A 20,527-nucleotide genomic window follows, 5' to 3' on the forward strand; every position below is an offset into this window, starting at 1 on the left:
AATGAGTGATTAACAGTGACATACCAAGTAACATGCTCAAGTGAAATAATTTGGTGCATTCCCATTGCTGCCCTGGAGGGTATTAGGTATTAGGGGAATGCTTGTATCTATGCGAGGTGGTAATGGGATTGATCAGTGTTAGCAGGATTTACCAGACTACGGGCCCCAGAGTTAGGAGAGCAAGTCCAATCAAAGTGAAAATGTCACACAACATTGCAAAACAACTTACACCCATATGCAATAAACAAGATATATAATTAGTGCTTGGTTGATTTTATTGGTTTTGAAGACATTGACCAGTGTAGTCTGATAACACACATTTTGGCCTATGTCAGAAACAATAAAAGAATGAAATTAACCTCCCCCCAAATAAATTATTCACATCTTCTTTATTAGTTTTAGCTCACAGATATGCACCAGCTCTGCCAGTTCTTCAGCCTTCGCATTAGAAATCATTCATGTTCAGACTCATTCCTTTTCTCAAATACTTCAAATTCAGCAACAGATCAACCTCATCCTTGCACACTTTACATGTGGGATTTATTATGACAGCGAATTACAACTCATTCTATTGTTGTTCCAAAAGATTTGTAATATTGTAATTGTAATAAGAATTCAAGTATCGCAGTGCCATGTTCTTTGGAAAAAAAACATTTACTGTAGTGTTGACCAGGGATCTGGACTCTTTCAAAAATCTGGCCCTGATATTGAGTGCTACACTCTTGTAAAGTCTTCAGACTTTAATGGGTCTTATTCCTCCAGCATTTACACATGAAGTCAGATATGTCTACCATTATGGACATCTGGGAAATAGATATGATTCAAGCCCAGTTCTTTGTTTATATTAGTTGGCAAGCATAATATATATTAAAAAAAATTCCTAAGCATCAGATATGAATGTTTTATTTTCTCCATGCAGACCAGCAGTTTTAATATTTTACAGGGTGTTGGAACTTTACACTCTGATACTAAAAAAGAAACAATGCAAATAGTGCAACAAGGTCATGCCATGAACATCTATGAAAAGTCAGTTAAGTAGTTGGCTCTTTCCCCTATAATTCTCTAAAATTAGAGAACCATTAAAATTCAATATTATTATGTTTATATTATTATTAGTATTACACACTGGGGGCTAGGCTTAGGCTTTCCAGTCTTCAACCAGTTGACTGAAATTTGAAACAGAAGTGGCAAAAATCTGTGCCTTTGCAGAAGGCAAAAGCAAGAAAACAATTCAAAAGCAGCAACATGAGTGTCAACTTCTGGGGGTACAAGATTTAGAGAATCTCAGGCTAATCTGTTCCCAACTACGCTATTCACCATACAGTGTCTAAGGATTTGTTTTAAGCCCTTCCTAAAATGTCTGTCGTTTCATTTCCTTGTCTCCAGCGAATGTATCATGTAACTGTAAATAAATGTTCAAATGAGTTTAGCAGTCATCAGGATGTTTTGAATTTGAGCACAACAGGTTTTTTTTCCCTGAAGTTAAATTTAACAAGTTGCATTTGAAACCATTTTACTACATATTTTATTTTTAATTTCACAGACATTTCTCACTCTCCTGCTACCTTGGGATTACAAAATTGGTCTTTGTAATCTGAGCCCTGAATGAAAAACTAGGGAAAATGGAGATGGATTTGACTATTTCTTTTCTTTTGACCCACAGGACCTCCCAGTCAGCTCCCATTATTGAAGGTGATTTGGTTTTATCACTTCTCTCTCAATAAAACCTTTTGCTTTCACCTCAGTTACAATTCCTGTACAAGTCCCACTTCTATTGCTATTAAAAGGGCAAAGTAAAAGGAAAAAAAAAGACTAAAGAACTTTTTACTTATCTCTTCTTCACCCACTACTTTTGGATGTATGAGTAAATTATAGTTCCTTTTTGCTCTTAACTGCCCAGCATGTGATACACTGCAGAACAAGGTAGAGACGTGAGCTACCTGGAACTATACCTGTTCTCAGTGTTTTGACAGCAACATTTCACAGTAAGGACCCAGCCGTGGGATTCTTGGAAACCCGCAATTCCAATAGCCCTTGGCAGAATGCAGATGGGATTTAAATTATATACTGCTACACACAACCTGTCTGGAGGCTTTCCCTCTTCAAATCTTGCTACAAATGAATTTTCAAATCTTTGCATAGTTTTTGAAAAAATTGTTCCCATATAAAACTGGCTATTTCTTATACAGCAAAGAAATAGAAAAGGAACAATTTAATCAGTCAGTGAACCTGAAATAATGTTATTTAAAAAAAGAACATAAAATGTGTAGCTAACAAAAGTAAGGTAAACATAATGTTAGCACATTAATTTATCTCCACCACAGTACTAGAAATAATTTGTTTCCAAGTTTTAAAACGTCTTCATTCAATGCACAGGAATACATTTCCACTAGGTCTGTTATTCTGCTGTGATTAGGGGAAACAAGTATGCCAGGACAGTAGAGGAATCTTTAAAAAATATTTACACATTTCCATCCCAAACTTCACATATCTAGTATTTTAAAGCAAGCTACTAATCATCTCATTCACAACTACTGTCTATCAAATTTCCTCAAGTACTTAATGGTAGCTATTATGATAACCAAGGATAATGGGACTAGAACCCTAAGAGACAAGGCCAGACCAGTAAAATTAGCCATCTGTTCAGTAAGGCCTTTAAGCTCAGGCTGTATTTAAGTATTAAGTTTCCAATTCTACAGGCTTTTTTTTTTTTTCTGTCCTCATGAATGATGAATGATGTGCCACTAATCTATAGGATGATGTACTTATGTTTATCTAAAAGTTGGGAAATGTCCAAGGATCCTTATTGCTAACATGACGGATGTACTAATTGCTAAGTCCTTGGATTTGCCATCTTTAAAAAGGCTATCTGGTCCTAAGTTCCTGTTGTTTATGTAACGTGGCAAAGACAAGGATTTAAATCATGGTCACTAGTTTAGTGAGATATGTAAATGGGTTCCTGGAATTGTAATGACTATGTACATGATTTCCTGGAAAGTTAATGAATAGGTATGAGTTGCTTGTATAAAGAGGGGACTGAAAAATCCCCTCGGTGTGCATGACTTTGGTGGAGCGATCCCCCATGCACCCAGCGCTGCCGAATAAAGATAACCTCCGCTCACTCAAATATTGGTGACTGATTCTTCAAATCAATTTGGCGACCCAGGTGGGACCTCCTCTGCTCAGCTGCGGGACCCATTGAGAGCGGGGACTCCCTAGGGTACCCCCAGGGTTATTCCCGGAGGGGCTCCTCGTCTCACCTGGATCACCACAGGAGCAGACAAGGACTCCATCTTGCAGAGCAAAGGTACTATCTTTATTCAAATATTATATTAATTGTAAAAATTATATTGATATTATATTTTTAACAGTACTGTTTTGGATATTTCTGTTCTGGGACCGGTCCATCTGTAAAGCTGTCCATAAGGTCTAAGATCATTGTATGCTTACGCAGGGTGGCGTATGCTGGGTAGCTAGCACCCCAGGTATACATCTGATTCTGTTCTGGTATTCGTTCTGGTATTAAGGTAATATCAGGACTCTGATTCTCTTTTGGTTGGAAGACTGATAGGTTTGATGATTTGAGGTCAATCTGTGTATATAGGATTAATAATTATAGGGTTACTAATAATAATTGTTACACTCATTTTATGCTGGAAATGTGAGAACATTTCTGTATTAGGTATATTATGAATGTTGGTATGTGGTTATTGTCTTGAACATCCGAGGGGTGAGTGTAAACCTCTATATGTTTTAAAGTGCATATAGTGTAAAGAATTATTGAGTATATGGTGGGGGTTGCTGCTTAAAGACAAAATTCATCTCTGAGCAGTTACTCTGTGCTGTTTTTGCATCAATTTGGTGAGCCAGCCAGGAGAACTCTCCACCAGTGCTGGAATCCAGGGGCCTGGGGACCCTCAGGGCCCCCGAGTGCATCTTCTGTCGGCAAGACTCCCCCTACCCCTCGGCTTCTCAAACAGGTGGACAAGGAGTTCTGCACAACATAAAAGGTATTTATATTTATTTTTTGTTTTGAATATTTGATTGTCTTAAGATTTGGTTTTACCCCATAAGAAGAAAGACGGGACGCCATCTCGCAGGGTTGAGAAGAAGGGGCGCCTTCTGAAAAGGGTAATAGCCCCATTTGATTGTCTTAAGATTTGGGAAGCTGAAAACTTCCTTTAGGTTGTCTTAAGATTTGGGGAATTCCTAGAATGTAACAACTGAAATAGCGCTCTGTGTCTTGTTTGTTCTATGTGTTGTCTTGCTACATGTTCAAAATTGGAGTTGAAAAAAAATATATTCTTGTAATTCTAGGAGAATAGCTGAAAACATGACACTCTGCTTTAGGCCAGAAAAAAAAATTAGAATCTGTTTTTTGGCAATTGTTCATAGAAATGTGTACTTTGTGTGATAACGCGAACTGTCAGCGTTCCTAGAGCTGTATGTAAGTGCATGGTACCGTGTAACATGCTGCCTGTGTGACTGAGGGCTGTCCGGAGAGTGTGACATGTGTGAGAGATGCGGTGTCACTGTGAAGCGAGTGGGGAGTCCCGATCTGCGTGTCCGTGTTCCCCGCGAGGGGCCGGCCAGAGACGGACGGAGCGACTGAAAAATCAATTTATGAAGTGTTGGAATGCATAATTAGAAATTAGAGCTGGAGACTGTGGACAAAACATTAGAACTAACATCATTTGGAAAAAGCACGAATTATCCCCTGCCCTTAGCTGTCTGTATACTCAAACAAAGGGTAGCAACGATATGAAGAAATAGTGCGAAATAGGGACAATAAACATTGATTGTGATTGTATATGTGTGGTCAAGGAGTGTAGGTGTGATGATTGGTCACGTAACTATATAGTTTTAAGGAAATAACTAATGCAAGAAAGAGTCTGTTCTTCCTCTAACAAAAGGGCTATTTATAAAAAAGATGATTAACATTCCAATGTTATCTAGAGGGAGCACTAAACCTCCTTGCTGAAGAAAACCAGATTGACATGAATTAGCCGCAAACTTGCAAGACCACCATATTCCAGGCAAAGGACTGATAAGCTAATTAACATATGAAGTGACAGTAGGTGGGTTTAGGTAGCTAATATGCATAGGCGTTAATTGAATATTCTTTTTGTATTATTGTATAAATGTGAGATGGTTCCTCACTTCGGGCATGCACGCTTGTGGTAGAGCGATCCCCCGTGCATCTGCACGCAATAAACATATCTACTTTATAACTTCCGAGTTATAGAGTTTAATTTTGTACGTCAGCAAGTGTCTAAGATATATTATCTCCTCACAATAATAATAATAATAATAATAATAACAAAAATAATGAGACCAAGAAATAAGGCTAAATAGAGGTCTTGAACTGTGGTGTGTGTTCTGAGATAAGTATGGTGCCTCCAGTAATAATTAATACATTGTAGACAAATACCAGACTTATTAGGAAGATGGGGGGCAGACCGATCCAAGAAATAAATACCAAATACCCCTGGGATGTATTTTGAAGCATTGGAAAGAATTTGGCAGAATTCCCAGTGGAAATTTGAACAAAAGGACATTTTTAAAATATTGTCAGAATTGGTGGCCTTTGTATACATTAGGTGATGGTGAAAGATGGCCACTCGAAGGAAGTCTTATATTGCAACACAATTTTACAGCTTATGCTATTTCTATGTAGACAACAAAAGTGGGATTGACACCACCTGATCTTTGATTATGGCTCTAGAAAAGGATAAGTGAATAACTGAGACCTAAACTAGAAAGATGTTCTTGTTGAAATTTTTGTGGGAAAAAAAAAAAAAAAGAGAGAAAAAGAGAGAAGAGCTCAGGTTGTGGTTCCTTTGAGAGAGAGAGGGGGGGGTAAGAGATAGGGTAGAGTTTAACAATTGTAATTGTCTGTTTAGCTGTTTAGGGTAAAAGTTGTAAAATTTAAGCTGTTTGCCAAATCTTACATGGTTTGCTTGGGTACTGTGATAAGGTGTACGGGAGTAAAGGGCTTCATGACCATATAAGTCCAGCTTTATGACCATATAAGTCCAAAGAAAGATTAGAACCTTGCAAAAACAAGCCAAAGCTGGTTCTGCGGTTTGGACAAAGAGCAGGACGTTACTGAGCCTGCGCCAGATGTGGGGGTCACGAGGAAGACTCACCTGCCTTCATCCTCAGGACCCCTGACGACCACCACCAGGGGACACTGCGCAAACTCAGTCGGGAGAGAGATATGGAAATGACTTGCAGAACTAATTTTAATACAAAGCGGGGATAGGTAATGCATATGTATAGGCGTATTACATCATATTACGAATATGTAATGAGATGCCTTATAAAAACAGCAAGTTTTCGTGTCAGGCGCGCATGGTTTTGGCGGGACTACTCTCCCGTGCTGCCCAGCGCTGAATAAACATACCTACTTTACAATCTTACAGATTGTGGAGTCTGCTTTCCGCACGTCAGTTTTGGCGAGCCAGCCAGGAGGATCTCCACTCGGCTGCGGGACCGACTGCGGAGCGGACGCTCCTAGGCGCGCCCTGAGCATTTTACTCGGAGGAGTCTCCGCTGCCGGCCGATCACCGCGGGAGTGGACAACAGCCTCTTGAAGCTGCGGATTTAACGGTATGTTTAACGAAGGGACTTAAGCGTACACACATTCGGGGCTGCTGATAAATCACGCAGAGACGTCTGGCGTGCAGCATAGTGACCGTGGGTTGGGTACCTGTAGGGTTTGGGACTGCAGTTTGGGACTGCAATTGGGAAACTCGCTGGCCGATAGAGCGGCTGGTAGCGATCTCGGGGATAGATCGACTGAGTTTGAGGTAACCGCTGTATCCCGTTGTTGGGAGCCAGGATGGACCTGCTAATGACCGGTATATGAGAAACAGGAGAAGGGTAAGCGGGCCTCTTGTAATTTACAAGATATTTGCAGCTGCTAGAAGGTTGTTAACTGGAGCGATGCTATGTTAGATTTCTTTTGGTATTGATTTTGGTTATGGCAATAAGGCATTTGGAATAGACTACCGATTTGAATTTGTCGAACCATAGTGTTTGTGTGAAGTGATGTGTGTGTGATTTTCTCTGAGTGCATGGACGTCCGTGAGAGTGGAATTGAGTGAGAATAAGTGAGAGTGTGGCTGACAGGCGTGAAAAGAGAATTTAAAAGTCAGTTTAAATCCCTTAAGAGTATATTGAAAATGGGTAACACCCAAGGAGGGATACTGAAAAAGAGTCCTCCGGGTTGTATACTCGCCCATTGGAAGGATATTGTAGGGAAGGGAAGCACAGAAAGTAAAAAGACCCTCATTAAATATTGTAATCAGTGGTGGCCATTGTATAAGTTAGAGGGCGAAGTTAAGTGGCCATTTAATGGAACACTGGATTATAATACTTTGTTACAGCTTATGCTGTTCTTGAGAAGAGAAGGGAAATGGGATGAAGTATCATATGCAGATATGTTTTTCACTCTGCGAAACCATCCGGAGTGGCAAAGGGACTGTGGGATAATACCCCCACAGGAACCTATGGTACTTGCATTGGAGCGAGAAAATAAAGGGGGTAGAAGTAAACTAAAAAGATGCTGTTCTTCCTGCAGCATTGGGCAGAGGTGTACAAAGGCAGACAAAGTTCACCAAGCCCCAGAACAAGACTTAAATGACTTGTTTAAACCTCCCCCCGGGCACGGGACCAGGATGCGGACTCGGAAGGAGCTTCAAATCCTCCTGATAGCCCTGTATCTTCCCACACTCGGCAGAAGTCTGCCCTGACTACTTTACAAGCACCCCTCCGAGAGGCAGTGGGGCCAGATGGTGGAACAATGCTAATTAAAGTGCCTTTCTCCACTGCTGATTTGAGAGAATGGAGAAAGATTGCAAAGGATTATAGAAGTGACCCGATAAGTGTAGCCAGGCATTTCCAATTTATTGTAAAACAACACAATCCCGATTGGAATGATATACAATTATTATTGGAATATTTGACTGAAACTGAGAAACAGCTAGTTTTGAAAACAGCAGGAAATTTGGCCGAAGACCATTATAAAATTACAGGAGGGGATGTTAAGGAACATTTCCCCCTCCAAGACCCAAAGTGGGATGCTAATAGATCGGCACATATGCAAAGATTACAGGAATATCAGGAATGGGTTTCGAAGGGAATGGAGAGAGCAATTCCCAAAACTATAAACTGGTCAGCTTTATATGCAGTTAAGCAAACTCCTTCTGAGTCCCCGTCTGAGTTCCTGGATCGGCTGAGGGATGTGATGTGCCATAACATGCCGCTGGACCCTGGGTCTGAGGTAGGGATCCAGCAATTAGTTTCTTTATTCCTGGGTCAATCTGCAGGAGACATAAGGCGAAAACTTCAAAAGCTGCATTCTACAGAAGGTAGAAATTTGGAAATATTGTTGGATGAAGCATGGAGGGTGTTTAGTAATAGAGAAGAAGAATATCGGCAGGGACAAAGGAAATTGATAGCTGCCATTCAAGAAAAAGGGGAACGGAGAGGTGGTAGGCGAGATTCGTCTCGATTGGAAAGGGATCAGTGCACTATATGCAGGGGCTTTGGTCATTGGAAAAGGGAATGTCCTAGAAACAGGGAAGGGGGTCGGAAAACCTCGGCGAATGTGAAGATAGCCAATGTAATAGAAGACTGACGGGAACCTGGGGAATCTACCCTAGCGGATCCACTGATTATAATTAAGCTAGGGGAAAAGCAGCAACAAGTGGAGTTTTTGATAGATACAGGAGCGACATATTCGGTTTTGAATCAAGCCTTAATGCCTTTAGGAGATGATTACGTTGTAGTACAGGGAGCAACTGGTCAAAGTGAAAAGGCGTATTTTTGCGAACCTTTAAAGTATAAATTGGGAAAACAATGGGGTATCCACAAGTTCTTATACATGCCCAACTCCCCAAAGGCACTTTTGGGGAGAGATTTGTTGGAACAATTAGGAGCAAAGATCACGTTTGAAAAAGGGGAAATTACTCTGGAGGTAAAGGACCGACAATATACACAGGCATTAAGTCTAGTTCTAACTAGTCTCCCCTCAGAGGGAAAAATCGATGAGGAAATTCTGAACCAAGTGTATCCAGGAGTCTGGGCTACTGATGTGCCTGGAAGAGCGAAAAATGCTCCACCTGTTGAAGTTAAGATAAAGGAAGGTCAATAACTGGTAAGAATTAAACAATATCCTCTAAAGAAAGAGGACAGGGAAGGAATCGGGCCAGTGATAGAAAAAATTTTGCAGCTAGGACTATTAAAGGAATGTGAGTCTGAATTCAATACTCCTATATTACCTATTCGGAAGTCCGATGGGTCATATAGGGTGGTTCAAGACTTGCGTGCAGTGAACAGGATTACTGAGGATCTCTACCCAGTCGTGGCAAACCCGTATACCCTACTGACTGTATTGGCACCTGAATTAATCTGGTTTACTGTTCTAGATTTAAAAGATGCTTTCTTTTGCCTCCCTCTCCACGAAGCCAGCCAAAAGTTGTTTGCATTCGAGTGGGAAAATCCTAAAAGTGGTCGAAAGACCCAGCTCACTTGGAGGGTGTTGCCACAAGGGTTTAAAGAATAGTCCTACCATCTTCGGCAATCAGCTTGCGAGAGACCTGGAATCCTGGGAAGCCCCGTCCAAGAAAGGAAAATTGTTACAGTATGTGGATGATATCCTGATCGCTACCAACACAGAGGAAGATTGTATGGCGTGGACGGTGAGTCTGTTGAATTTCTTAGGGCTTCAAGGATACAGGGTGTCCAAGAAGAAGGCCCAGGTAATGCAGCGTAAAGTGAATTATTTGAGCTATGAGATCAGTGTGGGACAGAGAACTTTGGGGCAGGCCCGCAAAGAGGTGATATGCCAAATTAAAAAATCCCAGATGGTAAAGGAATTGCGAACCTTTCTGGGAATGACAGGGTGGTGTCGATTGTGGATCTACAATTATGGACTGCTTGTTAAACCATTATATGCGCTGACAGCGACTGAGCAGAAACACCTCGAATGGAATAAAGAGGCTGAACAAGCTTTTGAACAACTAAAGAAGGCTCTGATGTCAGCCCCGGCTTTAGGACTCCCGGATGTGGGTAAGCCGTTTCTCCTTTTCTCTCACGAGAAACAGGGCATTGCCCTAGGAATATTGGCACAGGAGCTAGGTCCGTATCGTCGGGCAGTTGGCTACCTCTCTAAACAATTAGACGCGACTGCAAAGGGCTGGCCTGGATGCCTAAGGGCAGTTGTGGCTGTGATACTAAATATACAGGAAGCCCGAAAATTCACCCTGGGCCAGAAAATGACTGTTTTTGTGTCCCATGCAGTGTCGGCAGTATTGGAGGCAAAGAGTGGACACTGGCTATCTCCACAAAGATTCCTACGATATCAAGCTGTAATAGTGGAACAGGATGATGTGGAAATCGTGGTTACTAACATTGTCAACCCAGCTTCTTTTCTCAGCGGAAACACAGGAGAACCAGTGCATCATGACTGCTTGAAAACTATTGAAGCGACATACGCAAGTCGCCCAGACTTAAAGGATAGCCCCATAGAAAGCGGAGAAAACTGGTTCACAGACGGGAGCAGCTATGTCCTGAATGGCAATCGACACGCAGGATACGCCATCACCACCAGTCAAGAGGTAATAGAGTCAGGACCTTTGCCCATGAACACCTCCGCACAAAAGGCAGAAATAAATATGCCTTTGGAGTTGTACACGCACATGGAGCAATTTGGAAAGAAAGAGGTTTATTGAACTCCCAAGGGAAAAATATCAAACATGCAGAAGAAATTCTGAAGTTACTAGAAGCTGTCCAACTCCCTGGTGTTGGGGCTTTTGCTGTGTTGAATGATTATACTGAACTTTGAAGCAAGTGGAAAAATACTGAAGAAATAAGACGAGGGCACGATCAGAGCAGTGGAATGAAGAGGGAGGAACAGGTTGCAGGTGCTTGCACAAAACCAGGGCCAGCAGGACGTGATAAGAGGAGCTGGGAAACAACAGAAAAGAGCCTACGTGCCTGAAGAAGTAGAAACAGAAATCTTGCCAATAAACAATTGTTAACCAATCATATTATTATAAGCTTGTAAGATAGCCAATCATATTATCACACGCTTATAGAGTGCCTTATAAAAGTGTACCTGGTTTGTACAATAAACGGATCAGATCTTGAACTCCATGAGTATTTGAATCTGACTCCCGCTTGCCCGAAATGCCCGCAGCATCTGGTGACCCCGACATGTGGATCGGTCGAAAAGTCAGGAGGATTCGTTAAGGATCGTGTTACAAGCTGCGGAGCCGGTGAGGATCCTGCTGCCAGCGGAGAGAGAGCTGGGCGCCCGAAGAAAGGCGGAACGTGCACGGCTGACCGGTGAGTCAGGAAACAAGCAGGATGGGGATCACTGCATCAGTGGTGGAAAAAGCAATCGTAGACAGTTTGATGAAACTGGCAGAGAAAACTGAAACGCCAGTCTCACGGCAGGCAGTAATTTATCTGCTATGTTGCTATGTTGGAGTCGCCGCCGTGGTTTCCTTGCTTCTACGCAAGATGTATATAATAATGAAACATGGAAGAAAGTGGGAGAGGACTTGTGGGAATCTGTGCAAGTCGGGACTAAGGGGGTAAAGACTTTGGCTCGCACGTATCGGGCTGTACGGGGTATGGTCGCGCAGTTATACAGCGAGGCGCAAGTCGCTGCAGCTGTTAAAGCTGCAGTGCGGCCTCCCGGCGATCCTACTGCTCAGTCGGAGGAAGAGCCAGAGGGGCAACCTCCGTGTGAAAATCCCCCCGATTATACATCTAAAGCTTATCCAGTAATGACTACTGCTGAACGAATAGCGTGGGGATTAGATGATGAATTACCACCCTGGTGTCCTGATAAGGAACAAACGGCAAGCGGCAGACAGACATTAATACCGGCAATTGCGAGTACTGGATGTAAAACTGCTGGGGTGGGAACGGCACAGCTCCACCAGCTCCTAAATAACAGACTGCATTTTTTGAAGCATGTTTGTCTTTGCAAAGGTGAAAGTTGAGATCTGACTTCCTGACCAGTGTTAAAATGCACCATGGCCTCTGGCTACTTTAAGATGATTGTGTGACTTTGGACAAACCTGGTAGGAGCAATGTTGAAATCAAGTTGAAAGTTATATTTCATCCTGAGACTGATGTTTCTGGCATTACATAAAGTAATTTTGATATGGAGAAATAGTGTGAAATGGGGACAATGGACACTGATTGTGATTGTATATGTCTGCTCAGGAATGTGGGTATGGTGACTAGTCATGGGTGCAGTGTCTGGTCACATAGGCACACAGCTTTGAGGAGACAACTACAGTTTTGGGGAGACGCCTGCCCTTCTTCCTCTAACAAAAGGGGCTATTTAAAAAAAAAAAAAAAAAAAAAAAAAAAAGAATGAGAAAAGGATGAGAGATATTCCAATGCTATCTAGAGGGAGGGAGTGCTAAGTTTCCTTGCTGGAGAAGATCGGATGGTCACAAGAACATGAATCACCCACAAACCTGCAAGACCACCACATTCCAGGAAACGGACTGATAAGGTAATTAACATACGAAGCGGGGTTTAGGTAACGAATATGTATAGGCGTTAATTGAATATTCATTTGTTTCATTGTATAAATGTGGGATGGTTCGTCACTTCGGGTATGCACGCTTGTGGAGGAGCGATCCCCCGTGCATCTGCGCGCAATAAACATGCCTACTTTATAACTTTCGAGTTATAGAGTCTAATTCCGCACGTCAGTTTTGGCGAGTCAGGCAGGAGGATTTCTGCTCGGCTGAGGGACCAGCTGCGGAGCGGACGCTCCTAGGCGCGCCCCGGGAGATTTTCTCGGAGGAGCCTCCTCTTCTCAGCTGTTCACCCGGGAGCAGAAGAGAACCCCTGGATCCGCGGATAAAACGGTATGTTTAGTAACGGGGCGGCTGGTGAGACGCACGGAGACGTCCAGCGCGCAGCGCAGTTCCCAGGAGGAAAAAAAAAAAAAAAAAAAAAAAAAAAAAAAAAAAAAAAAAAAAAAAAAAAAAAAAAAAAGGGGGAAGCTAAAAACTTCCTTTAGGTTGTCTTAAGAATTGGGGAATTCCTAGAATGTAACAACTGAAATAGCGCTCTGTGTCTTGTTTGTTCTATGTGTTGTCTTGTTACATGTTCAAAACTTGGAGTTATGAAATGTATGTTGAAAAATAATAATATTCTGGTAATTCGTGGCAAATAGCGGAAAACTTAACACTCTGCTTAAGACCAGGAAAAATTTGGGTTTTTTTGTTTTGTTTGTTTTTTGGCAATTGTTCATTGAAATGCATACTTTGTGAACTGTCAGTGTTCCTAAAAGTTGTACATAAGTGCACGGTACCGTATAACATACTGCTTGTGTGACTGCGGGCTGCCCGGAGAGTGTGAATGGTGTGATTGAGATGCGCATTTTGATTTTCAATGTATAGCTTAATTATTTTGACTGAGTGTGAGTGCAAGAGTGCTTGAGACATGCGTTTGAGTGCAATATGAGCAAGGAGCTCTATCCGTGTTTCTGACCTTGGGTGGCTAAGGCGACCGGAGAAAAAGTAATTAAAATTGTAAAATGGGAAATGGAAGGAGTAAGCCCTGTGAAAAATCGCCCTTGGGTTGTATATTAAAACATTGGAGTGATATCGTAGGACATGGTGGTACCGAAAATAGAAGGAAATGGATTAAATATTGTAATCAGTGGTGGCCTTTGTATAAATTGGGGAGTGATGCGAAATGGCCTCAGGAGGGAGGACCGTTAGATTATAACACTCTCCTGCAATTAATGTTGTTTCTGAGGAGAGAGGGAAAATGGAGACTGAGCCTGAACTGTTTGGCAATCTGCCTCCTTTACCTCCCGAAAGTGGCAGTCTTTGCAGTAGTGATGACGAGGCAGCACCGACGCCTTATTCGGCACTACGGAGAGAGCTGCGACAGCAGGAAAAGAAGATGTCCGACCTACTACATCATATGGAGAGGCTCGACAAGGACTCTAAAAAGAAAGATGTTAAAAAGGCGTATAAAAGTGCCCATAAGGCTATAATTGAGGGGTTAGAGGCTCTGGGGGATAAAATTGAACAAGATGCGCGCGCGGTACCTATAGACCCTAATTTTGACCCTCGAAGGCAATACAGGGGCCTGGTAGAAAATATTACCATAGAAGGGGATTTTTCGTTTACCCCACTAGCTGCCCCTGTAGTGTTGCGACAGGGTCAGCCGACATGGGAACCCCTGGATTGGAAATTGGTGCAGGGCATTCAAAAAGCTATAATGCAGTATGGCCATAATAATAAATTAGTGAGAAATCAAGTAACAGCCTTAATTAAGTATACTGAGTTGGTGCCGGCCGACCTAAGAGCAGTTATGGAGCTTATCCTGTCTCCAACAACATTCATGCTTTGGTTAGCAAAGTGGCAGGAGTATCTAGAGGTGAAACTTATAGAAAACATTAATTTGCCACAAGGAGATCCCTTACGAGTAGCGCCGTTAGATGCCTTAATGGGTGCAGGTCCTTATCGCGATGGAGCTGCACAAGCAGCGTTACATACCAGGGTGTTACAACAATCGAAACAAGCTGGGTTAGCAGCTTTCTTGGCGTTACCTCAATTGCATACACCAACCTTACCATATACCAAAATCTTGCAGAAACCTAATGAATCTTTTTTTTAGTTTTGTTGACAGGTTAAGAGACGCCATTGATAATGCTCCTAACGTCACTCCAGATCTCAAGATTATTTTGACTAAAGAGATCGCTGTACAAAATGCAAATGTCACTTGTAAGCAACTTATAGCATCCTTACCCCCTGGGGCATCCATCGCTCAAATGATAGAGGCATGCGCAAGGGCTCCTTTGGTTGAGGAAGAGGAAAAGGCAAAAATACATGCCAATGCTCTAGCAGTAGCTCTAAACAACAACAAGGTACAAGGCCGAGGGGACCGGGGTCTTAAGCCAAAATGTTATCAATGTGGACAGGAAGGTCACTTTAAACGTGACTGCAAAAAGAATCTAGGAGGAAAGTCTCTGTTGAAGGGAAATTGTTTGCGTTGTCAAAAATTTGGTCATAAAGCGGCCGCTTGTCGCTCAAAATTTAGAAAAGATGGTACACCCCTCTTTGTTCCGGGAAACGGGAACAGCCGCGTTCTGAGGGACGCGGCCAAGAAATATCCCCAGAACCCAACAAAATTCATGGCTGCCTCGGCGAGCTGTATTCAGCCACCAGAGGAAGCGCAGGAGTCGATTTGGCCGTGGCAGAACCTGTAAATATCACTGATGAAAAGGTACATGTACTTCCTTCTACAGTTAGTGGTCCTTTGGGTTATGGTTTATCTGCACTCCTTATAGGACGCTCTTCTGCGTCAAAAAAGGGGATTTTTGTTCTTCCTGGTTGTATTGATGCCGATTATACCGGACCTATTGGAATTATGGTAAAAGTTTTTTCTCCACCTGTTCATATTCCAGCAGGAAGCACTATTGCACAGCTCATTCCATTCCAAGCTACTGTCCCTCAAAAAGGAGAAAAGGACAGGGGTCAAGGTGCATTTGGCTCAACGGGTATGCCTAACATTGCCTTTTGTCAACTTATTGGTGCCGAGCGGCCAAAATGTAATGTTAAGATATCTGGTCCACAAGGTGTTAATCTTCCTAATGTTTCAATGATGATTGATACTGGTGCTGATGTTACTGTTCTTCCTTTTTCAGTTTGGCCTACCATGTGGGAATTAGATAGTGCGGGTTCAACCATTTCAGGCATTGGGGGAAGTCGTCTGACACAGGTCAGTAAAAACTTCATTCTTTTCACGGATCAAGAAGGACATCAAGCATGGGTAAAACCTTATGTCCTACACACATCCTTGTCCTTGTTAGGTAGAGATGTACTTTCCCAATGGGGAATGAGAATCTCTACAGATTTTTGATTGGGGCCATTGATAGCAGCTCTCGCCCAACCTTAAAATTAAAATGGAAATCAGAAACTCCCGTATGGGTTGATCAATGGCCCTTACCTCAAGAGAAGCTGCAACACATTCAAGAATTAGTCCAAGAACAATTGGATTTAGGCCACATCAGACCTTCTGTTAGCCCATGGAATACACCCATTCTTACAATTCAAAAGAAATCAGGAAAATGGAGATTATTACATGATTTAAGAGCAATAAATGAAAAAATGGTTGACATGGGTGCCCTTCAGCCTGGGCTGCCTTCTCCCACTATGTTACCACAAAATTGGGACCTATTAATTATTGATTTAAAAGATTGTTTTTTCACTATTCCTCTGCATGAGGATGATTGTGAAAAATTTGCATTTACAGTGCCAGCTATAAACCGTGCCGCTCCAGCAAAAAGGTATGAGTGGGTTGTACTACCTCAGGGTAAGAAAAACTCCCCAACAATATGTCAGTGGTTTGTGGATTTAGCTCTACAATCTTGGAGAGAGAATAATCCTAACCTTATTACCTATCATTATATGGATGATCTCTTAATAGCCAGCCCTCACACACTAGCCCCTGAAAAAGAACAGGATGCTTATATAGACACTCAGGTGGCATCCTCAGTATTACAAAATTCTCCTCTAAAACAAGCAACAGAGTCACATGCCTTTTTTCACCAATCTGCCCGGTCTCTCCAAAAACAGTTTGGTCTGTCTCGTCAAGACGCTAGGACTGTCATAGCGGCCTGTCCTGATTGTGCCAGGTTAACACCTCTTCAACAGGAAGGTACAAATCCTAGAGGGTTACAACCTCGACAAATCTGGCAAACTGATGTTACAGAATTCACACCCTTTGGAGTACTTAAATATGTCCATGTCACAATTGATACCTGCTCGAAAGCTATTTGGGCGACTGCTCATAAATCTACCAATGCTGTTGCCTGTATTCAGCATTGGACGTCAGCCATGGCTGTGCTGGGCCGCCCAGATATGGTAAAAACAGATAATGCCCCTGCATATCTTAGTGCCAAAATAAAGACCTTTTTGCTGCAATGGCAGGTGAAGCACGTTACCGGAATTCCGAATAATTCTGGTGGTCAGGCAATTATTGAACGTGCCCATCAATCATTGAAACATTACCTGTCTGTTTTTCGAAAAGAGGGGGAGAGAAGTCCTCATGTAATAGTGGCAAAAGCATGCTATGTACTGAACTGGTTGAATCCCAGAACGGAATGTACTGAACAGCCGATTTTCTATCACTTTTCTAACAATCCCAACGATTTTTCGAATCGTGACATAGCTGTCCAGGTATTTGACCCTGTCTCAAATTGTTGGTCAGGGCCTCATAATTTATTAACGTGGGGTCGGGGTTATGCATGTATCTCCACAGGGGCAGTGACCAAGTGGATTCCAGCAAATGGGTTCGCCCGTGGATTGAAAACCGACCCACCGAAAAGAAACAGCAGGGTGACTACGACAGGATTGACTCCTAAATGAACAGGAGGGATCAGTGGGCTCAGTGGGCACAGCATCGAGAAAGGTTATTCCGACCGCCACGACCAAATGAAGAAAAGCAGCTTGTAGATAAGTTAACATACATTATTCTGCCCATCTTGCAGCAGTTACCTCGGGAGATACAATGTCAATTACCCTCCGGTGAATTGTCTTTGTTACACTGTGACCGTATCGTGCGTGCGTTGCAGGATCTTTTTGGGCAAGGACCGATAGAAACAGAAAATTCTTGTCCTATATGTGCTACTTCTTGTAATTCAACAGTTACTCTATATTGTGGATATTGTAAAAGGGTTGGAGCATATAGGCGGAAGGTTTTACACTCTTGGCTGTGTCCACCCTGTCGGTATAGTATCCTACGTTTTGGTTCCGGTGGTTTTTCCCTTCTTACTGGGACACATGCCCCTACTTTTTCAGGTATAAACGAGGCCTTACAATCTTATGAAGCCTTCGGACAGATATTTTTAGCAGAACATCGAAATGAACTCATCTTCTGGGTTCGCATTATCAGAAAAAGTTTTGAATCTCATATAATACAACATTATTGTAAATGTGAATGATGGCATTATTTTTTAGAAATAGGCCTAATGAATATTGCTTTTGCTTCTGCTATGCATAGTATATTGTTGTTTGTTATTCTTTTGTTACTTTTAGTGCCTTGTCTTTTACAATGTTTCCAAAGCTCTATGGAACGCAGTATTAATGCTGTATTTAAAAAGAAAGGGGGAGGTGTTGGGGCTTTTGCTGTGTTGAATGATTATACTGAACTTTGAAGCAAGTGGAAAAATACTGAAGAAATAAGACGAGGGCACGATCAGAGCAGTGGAATGAAGAGGGAGGAACAGGTTGCAGGTGCTTGCACAAAACCAGGGCCAGCAGGACGTGATAAGAGGAGCTGGGAAACAACAGAAAAGAGCCTACGTGCCTGAAGAAGTAGAAACAGAAATCTTGCCAATAAACAATTGTTAACCAATCATATTATTATACGCTTGTAAAATAGCCAATCATATTATCACACGCTTATAGAGTGCCTTATAAAAGTGTACCTGGTTTGTACAATAAACGGATCAGATCTTGAACTCCATGAGTATTTGAATCTGACTCCCGCTCGCCCGAAATGCCCGCAGCACCCTGAGAAAGTGGCAATTATGCATATTAAGGCACACCAGAGAGTGAGCTCAGATTTGGAAAAAGGGAATGAACTGGTGGACAGAGAGGCAAAAAAAGTGGCCAAAACGAAAATAAAAGTAGCAGGGGCTTTAATCCCCAATAAGCATATTTCCCTACAAGATAAACCAAAATACACTAAGGAAAATCAGAAACTTATTTCAGACTTAGAAGGGTCATATAATGAAGAGAGATGAGCTTATACCCCACAGGGAAAGTTAATTGTCCCCTCATATTTACTGTGGCACTTAATACGGGAAGAACATAGGAAGAGACATTGGGGAATGGAAGCATGTATAAACATCTGATAAAAGATATTGTAGCTAGAAACTTATATACCACAGTGAGACAGGTGACTCAACAGTGTGACCTTTGCCTCCAGACTAATCCAAAGAATACTCCCAAATTAGAAATGGGCCAGATTGGAAAGAGTAATGGGCCTGGACAACAATAGCAGGTTGATTTCACAGAACTTCCAAGAAAAGGGGGGTACCGATATTTGCTGGTATTAACTGATACCTTTTCAGGTTGGCCAGAAGCGTTCCCAACCAGAACTGCCAAGGCTCGGGAGGTAACTGAAATACTAATACAAGAAATAATACTGCGTTTTGGGGTTCCAGCAACCATATCCTCTGACAGAGGACCACACTTTGTTTCAAAAATAGTGCAACAAATCAGCCACCATTTAGGTATAGATTGGCAACTTCACACCCCATATCGCCCTCAGTCGAGTGGCCAAGTGGAGAAAATGAACCACTTAATCAAACAGCAAATTGTAAAGTTGGGACAAGAAGCAAACTTGCCATGGCCTCAGTCTCTCCCTTTAGCCCTTTTGCGTATACGGACAAGACTGAGGGCAAGGGAAGGACTGAGCCCTTTTGAAATTCTGTATGGACGCCCCTATGGAATACAAAAGGGGACATCAATGCAAATTGGGGACGAAATTATGACTTCCTATATGGTGGCATTGAGCAAACAGCTCAATAAAATTGGAAAACATGTAATTGGGACCCGAGGAAGGGGTCTGGATGGGCCTGTACATGATATCCAACCTGGAGATTATGTATATGTAAAGTCTCTTGCAGAAAAAACCTTGAAACCACAGTGGGAAGGACCATACCAAGTACTCCTCACCTCCTTCACAGCAGTCAAAATTAAAGAACAGAATGCCTGGATTCATCATACCCGTGTGAAGAAGTCGCCACAAAAGCTTTGGACATCAGAAATTCAAGGGCCGTTAAAGCTCAAGCTAAAAAGATAGGATGTGGGTTAAATTTAATATGATTCTGATAATTTCACAGGTAATAGACACAGTGGCCTGGCGAGAGAACTGGTATGTTCAGGCGATTCAAAACATCACCAAAATTTTAAATAAGACAGATTGTTGGATCTGTACCCAAATGCCAAGACATTCTGGTTATGAGATACCGTTAATAGGCATCCCACTGCCAGTTTCCCTGACGAACCGCCAAGACGGCTCCTTTTGGGGAAATACAATCTGGAGCACAGACCCTCAGGTTAAGTGGGGACGAGAATTAAAAATCACTGTCGAAGAGACCAGCACACTGGGGGATAACTGCCTGGTAAGTTCGGGAAAAGGACTGTTCGTGGGAGAACACCCAAATTGTAACAGAAGTCATACATTAAATATGACAGGTAGAGATTTGGGATTTTTGAAATTGAACTATACCGGTCTCCCGACCCCACAAGGGACAGGGTGGTATTGGTTGTGCGGCACAATGGCTCGTAAAGTCTTGCCCGTAAGATGGCGAGGAGCATGCACTCTGGGAGGTCTGGTCCCCAATATTACTATCATTGACGGGTTAACGCAACCCCCCATAAGGAAAAAAAAGAACATCGTAAATAACCCCCTCATAAACAGACCAACGAGTTTCCACAGTTTTGCGCGATGGTTCATT

At 42.4% G+C, this 20,527-nt stretch overlaps 1 protein-coding gene and 2 long non-coding RNA genes across 3 annotated transcripts; 2 read left to right on the top strand and 1 right to left on the bottom strand.

Annotated features, from left to right (window-relative positions):
* Positions 1-1,271: 1,271 nt before the first annotated feature.
* Positions 1,272-14,614, bottom strand: LOC121080412. The gene is made up of 3 exons (XR_005825370.1): positions 14,160-14,614; positions 1,323-1,327; positions 1,272-1,283 (listed from the first exon to the last, which is right to left on the bottom strand). It is a non-coding gene; the product is annotated as an uncharacterized LOC121080412 (long non-coding RNA).
* On the top strand, positions 6,456-17,497 carry LOC121080402 (deoxyuridine 5'-triphosphate nucleotidohydrolase-like). Its single transcript, XM_040578423.1, has 5 exons — positions 6,456-6,612; positions 7,392-7,420; positions 15,129-15,556; positions 15,704-15,777; positions 17,320-17,497. The coding sequence occupies exons 2-5, from the start codon at positions 7,395-7,397 to the stop codon at positions 17,326-17,328; spliced, it is 537 nt and encodes a 178-aa protein (XP_040434357.1). The 5' UTR covers positions 6,456-6,612; positions 7,392-7,394; the 3' UTR covers positions 17,329-17,497.
* On the top strand, positions 8,868-15,107 carry LOC121080405. Its single transcript, XR_005825363.1, has 3 exons — positions 8,868-8,880; positions 10,546-10,552; positions 14,864-15,107. It is a non-coding gene; the product is annotated as an uncharacterized LOC121080405 (long non-coding RNA).
* Positions 17,498-20,527: the final 3,030 nt, after the last annotated feature.

The sequence above is a fragment of the Falco naumanni genome, chromosome W, assembly GCF_017639655.2.
Source record: "Falco naumanni isolate bFalNau1 chromosome W, bFalNau1.pat, whole genome shotgun sequence".
Taxonomy (NCBI): Eukaryota; Metazoa; Chordata; class Aves; order Falconiformes; family Falconidae; genus Falco; species Falco naumanni.

Bases quoted from the DNA above. Each gene is read 5' to 3' on its own strand.
- LOC121080402 (XM_040578423.1), top strand. From the start codon at position 7,395: ATGCTGTTCTTGAGAAGAGAAGGGAA. The intron at 7,421-15,128 runs ATGGGATGAAGT...TTGTTCCGGGAA, and splicing joins TTCTTGAGAAGAGAAGGGAA to ACGGGAACAGCCGCGTTCTG. The intron at 15,557-15,703 runs GTATGCCTAACA...TTCCTTTTTCAG, and splicing joins AGGTGCATTTGGCTCAACGG to TTTGGCCTACCATGTGGGAA.